The sequence below is a fragment of the Oncorhynchus nerka genome, unplaced genomic scaffold, assembly GCF_034236695.1.
Source record: "Oncorhynchus nerka isolate Pitt River unplaced genomic scaffold, Oner_Uvic_2.0 unplaced_scaffold_9008, whole genome shotgun sequence".
NCBI lineage: Eukaryota > Metazoa > Chordata > Actinopteri > Salmoniformes > Salmonidae > Oncorhynchus > Oncorhynchus nerka.
In genome coordinates, this window is record NW_027032313.1 from 1 (window position 1) to 4583 (window position 4583).

At 38.0% G+C, this 4583-nt stretch overlaps 1 protein-coding gene across 1 annotated transcript; it reads left to right on the forward strand.

The window, feature by feature from the left end:
• Positions 1-476: 476 nt before the first annotated feature.
• On the forward strand, positions 477-3999 carry LOC115122947 (uncharacterized). Its single transcript, XM_065013925.1, has 10 exons — positions 477-759; positions 883-978; positions 1090-1237; positions 1341-1642; positions 1723-1930; positions 2023-2154; positions 2245-2387; positions 2492-2704; positions 2803-3038; positions 3198-3999. The coding sequence occupies exons 1-10, from the start codon at positions 551-553 to the stop codon at positions 3827-3829; spliced, it is 2319 nt and encodes a 772-aa protein (XP_064869997.1). The 5' UTR covers positions 477-550; the 3' UTR covers positions 3830-3999.
• The last annotated feature ends 584 nt before the right edge of the window (positions 4000-4583 follow it).

Sequence of the window (4583 nt, forward strand, 5' to 3'; positions counted from 1 at the left end):
TGCCTTCATCCCATGAGAAAGAGTAATACTGTCAAAGTACACAGTTACATTGACAACATGCCATTGTTCGTGAACAATTTTTACATTTACATTTTACATAATCCTGAGTTCCAAGCCTTTATGTTAAAAACTGATTGATTTACAGAGAGGGTTGAATACAGTGTTTTGCTCTAACTGTAGGCAGTGATTTCAAAACATGTTTTAGGGTCAATTTAACCACTTCCTGTTGCTCCAGGGAGTGCAAAATCACAGATAATCCTTTTACTAGCACTGTTGAAATTGATCTATGCCATAGAAGTGCAGCCTTGTGCATTTTCAATACAGTAACTATCATCCAAACTGTAGCATAAAAGTTTACATCAGGTAATACTGTCAAAGTATACAGTTACATTGGCATGAATATACTTATTATTTTGCACATGCTACGGATGATGCGGACATTTACTGATTGTGCATTCACTGTCTTACAGAAAACAAAGAAGGATCCCTTGTGTGCAGATTTTGCATAAAGAACCAAGAAAACATATCTATACATCTCACCAGAGTGTGCATGAAGACAGAATCAAAAGAAAAAATTCGCCAGGAAGTGAGCAAATCCCGCGATTTGATGATTGAGTATCTTTGGCACTGCAGGATCATTGACTACAAAACACTCAGCTATGTTGTGACACAACCGGACAAAGTCCAACCTTTGATTAATGATCTTGAAAAACTGGGTGGTTTTGTGATCAACAAGCCAAAAGAAGAACAAATAACTGGGTAAGCACTGATAAAATAATATATGTGCAAGTTACATGCTATTGGAACTCATTTGAAATGTTGTCCAATTATGTTTGATTGTTAAAATTGTATAAATGTTTGTTAATCTGTGTGATATTTCAGCCAAGTGGAAGTGGCTCAAGTGTTACCCCCAGCTACAGATGTACTTATAGATGAAGAATCAGACAAGGAAGATGACCAGTCGGCATTGTACCAACCGTAAGTAAATAAATAGAAATCAACTCATTAATAGCAAGTACTACATATAAGTATATAAGCAAACATGGATGTATTTTATTTATTCTAATCTGCATACCAAATATTTTACAGGCCATTTAGCCAGTCATGGGACACTAAATTGAGAAAGGGCATGCAAAGCAGTGGTTTATACCAAAAGCACCCTCTGGATTGTGATCTGCTGGCTGGATTTGGGAAATTTCTCCGTGACGACAACAACATTCCCAATTTCAAACAGGAGGTATGTACAGAGATTTTACTGTTGACATATTTCAATAAGAATTAATAGATTATAAAGTAGTTATTAACTATGTAATTAATATTATTTAAATGTTCATGTACAGGTTGCAAATGTGTCAAGGTTTTTGTTTTACATGGACTCAAACAAACCATCGCTGGATTTTGTTAATAACTTGGAAAAAAGCAGATCATTTTTTACCAAGCTTGCAGACATTGGACAGAAGAAGCAAACCATTGCCAACTACATGAAGAATCTGAAGAGATTTCTTCGGTACATCATCGCCATTACAAGCCTCATTCAGACAGACAGAGCCTTGTTTGAGCAATGCAAGCATTTCCTCCTATGCTTGAATGAACTGCAGAAGTCCATGAGCAAGCAGGTGTCTAAGGAAATTACTGGGAAAAGGTATATATTTCAAATTGATCCTCACAGAAATGTATTTTAAAATAAGTGTGTATTATTAATGTCTTATTGTTTTTGTGCAGATACACACAGATGGTGTCAGTTGCGAAGACACCACATGAATGTTGGGAACTTTTGAGGGTGGCGAAGAAGGAATTTCTGTGTATCATTGGGAAGGCCATGAATGAAGAATCCTTGCTGGAAACTGAAAGACTGCACATTCTGTACTACCTTGAGTCTCTGCTCATTCTGAAACATCTCCAAAGGGCTGGAGTGGTCAAAAACATGACCGTAAGTTAACTAATGTCATCAATTTGCTATAATGTTGAATTGTATTTACTTCTTTGGCATGTGTTATTAATATGTCACTGTTCCAAATGCAGCTGGACGAATGGCTCTCAAGGAAACCGTGCAAGTTGCCAGATGGAGAGAATTGGTCTGTCATCGGTGTTAAGAAGCACAAAACAGCAACACAGCAAGTTGCAACCATTTTGTTAGATGAGGAGGAAGAGACAGTAAGTATATTTACTACAATATGTTATTGTGAATGTGATTGATTTAATACAAACCAGTTAAACATATATTAATGTTGTCTATATTTTCAGTGGTTTGATGTGTACTACCGATATGTTCGACCAGCTTTTCTTAAAAACTTTGATGACACGGAAGCAGATGAGAGCTTCTTCATTTCCACAACCGGGAACCCAATCTACAACCCATCCAATGACCTACAAAGGTTTCATTCCAAGTAAGTACACCACTGTTAAGTAGAACACTGTTTAATCATTCCACAATACTTATTTGACAGTACAGTTTTCTGAAACCAAACTGTTTTTCTTGATCTTTCATCAGATACAACTTGCCCAACATCACGAGCCAGGTAGCAAGACGAGTTATGGAGACAAATACCAAAGCCAGCTTCACAGACCAACAGAAGGCCCTTGTTGCTGACTACTTGGCCCATACAACTGCTACAGCTGAAAAGCATTACCGCATGAAGACACCAGTCAATGCCTGCCTGGGAATGAAGCTGATCACCAAAGTTGCCATGTCCGATGAATCTAAGTAAGTATTTACACAAATTATATAAATTACACTTTACATTGTCTTGTAAATGCTGCTACATATAGATACAAATGTGTTGTTATTTTTCCTTTTTCAAGTATTGAGACTGAAGGCCCCTCCTGTGCAAGCACAAGTAGAAAGGGAGCATTGTCCAGCTGCAAAAAGTTGGATGAGGCACAGGCCTTGAAACTATTCTATGAACACTTCCCTGTCACAATTGATGGACAATCAATCAAGAACAAGGACAGACGACTGATTGTAGGAATGCATGAGAGATATTGCTACGACAAGTGGAGAAGCCAGCAAGTGAAAATGAGACGGGATTATGTGATCGGTACGAAGCAGCTAAAATACCCTAAACTACATACAATTTTGATATATTAATTATTGCAAATATGTACTTTGTTTAGTCAGTAAATAAAGTAGTACTTGATAAGGGCTTCTACTATTGAATGAATTAAATTATTAATAACACATTTATTTTTTGTTACAGCACACTTCCCCAGAAGACAACCCACTGCACGTCAAGTAGAGAGATACATTGAAAGGCTGAACTGGGAGAAGAACAAAGTGAAAGTGGAGACTGTCCTTTGTCACTGGCAACCTTCAATTAACACTGACACACCTAAAGACAACAAGGCAATTATGAAGCTGGTGAAGTCCCAGAAGTGGAAAGGACTGTACATTGCCAGTGACCCTGATAAAGGAAAAAAGGTAATGACGACACGTCCATTTGCTAAAGGGGAAGTTGTCTGTGACTACCACGGTCTCCCACTCTCAGGGAAGCAGGGGAAAAAATTGTTGGAAGCAACAGAGAATGACGAGATGGGGTTCCTTTACTTCTACAAGGAATCAGGGAAATCCTACTGCATAGATGCAAAGACTGTGCCCTGTCCTTGCCACCCAGAGATGGATACATTTGGACGTAGGATAAATCATTCCAGAAAGAGAAGCAACATAAAGGGTCAGCTTCAGCAATTAGAAGAGGGTGGCAAAGTGTGGAACGTCATCCTTTTCATTGCCCTACGAGACATTCAGGTGCAACAAGAACTGTTATTTGACTATGGGGTGTCAAGAAAATCTTTTGGTGGAGAAGGAGAAGATTTGGTATGGCTTGACCAGTAGGTCCGTCACCTGAATCTGATGGGACTCCAAACAACCCCCCTTGGGTTGTGCTGTGGCAGAGATAAGAGAGTGACATTTGGAGGTGTTCTTCCTAGTCTGTAAACATTTATTTTTCTGTTGATATACATATTGAAATATAATGTGCAATATTACACAATTAAAATAATAAATCACCACAAACATGGCTTCATCGTTGTTCACAGTTTATTATCATTCTTTTTCATCAGAGAGAGACAGACAGAGAGACTGTCTGTCAATTCAATGGCTTTATTGGCATGGGAAACATGTTAACATTGCCAAAGCAAGTGAGGTAGATAATATATAAAGTGAATATATACACTGGAATTTCACCCAGTAGATATGGGAGTTTTTCAAAATTGGATTTGTTTTTGAAATCTTTGTGGATCTGTATAATCTGAGGGAAATATGTCTCTCTCTAATATGGTCATACATTGGGCAGGAGGTTAGGAAGTGCAGCTTGTTTTACACCTCATTTTGTGGGCAGTGAGCGCATAGCCTGTCTTCTCAACACAGATAATCCTTATACGGCCTTTCTCAATAGCAGCTCATGTCATGTTGATCAAAATATAGTAGATGGTTCTCTGTTGAATCTTACCCCTCAAAACATCTAGGCATTAGTTCCTTGCATAAGCCATTACATGCTAAATTGTTGAACTATTTGTCATAAACTGTCAAGCATAGACAGAGTTAATTTAGGAGCTACGGTACCAGTATGTACAGGTAAAACATATAT

Excerpts from the sequence above, each read along its gene's own strand:
- LOC115122947 (XM_065013925.1), top strand. The coding sequence starts at position 551 with ATGAAGACAGAATCAAAAGAAAAAATTCGCCAGGAAGTGAGCAAATCC. Across the intron at positions 979-1,089 it reads CAGTCGGCATTGTACCAACC|GCCATTTAGCCAGTCATGGG; the intron begins GTAAGTAAATAA and ends AATATTTTACAG. Across the intron at positions 2,705-2,802 it reads GCCATGTCCGATGAATCTAA|TATTGAGACTGAAGGCCCCT; the intron begins GTAAGTATTTAC and ends TCCTTTTTCAAG.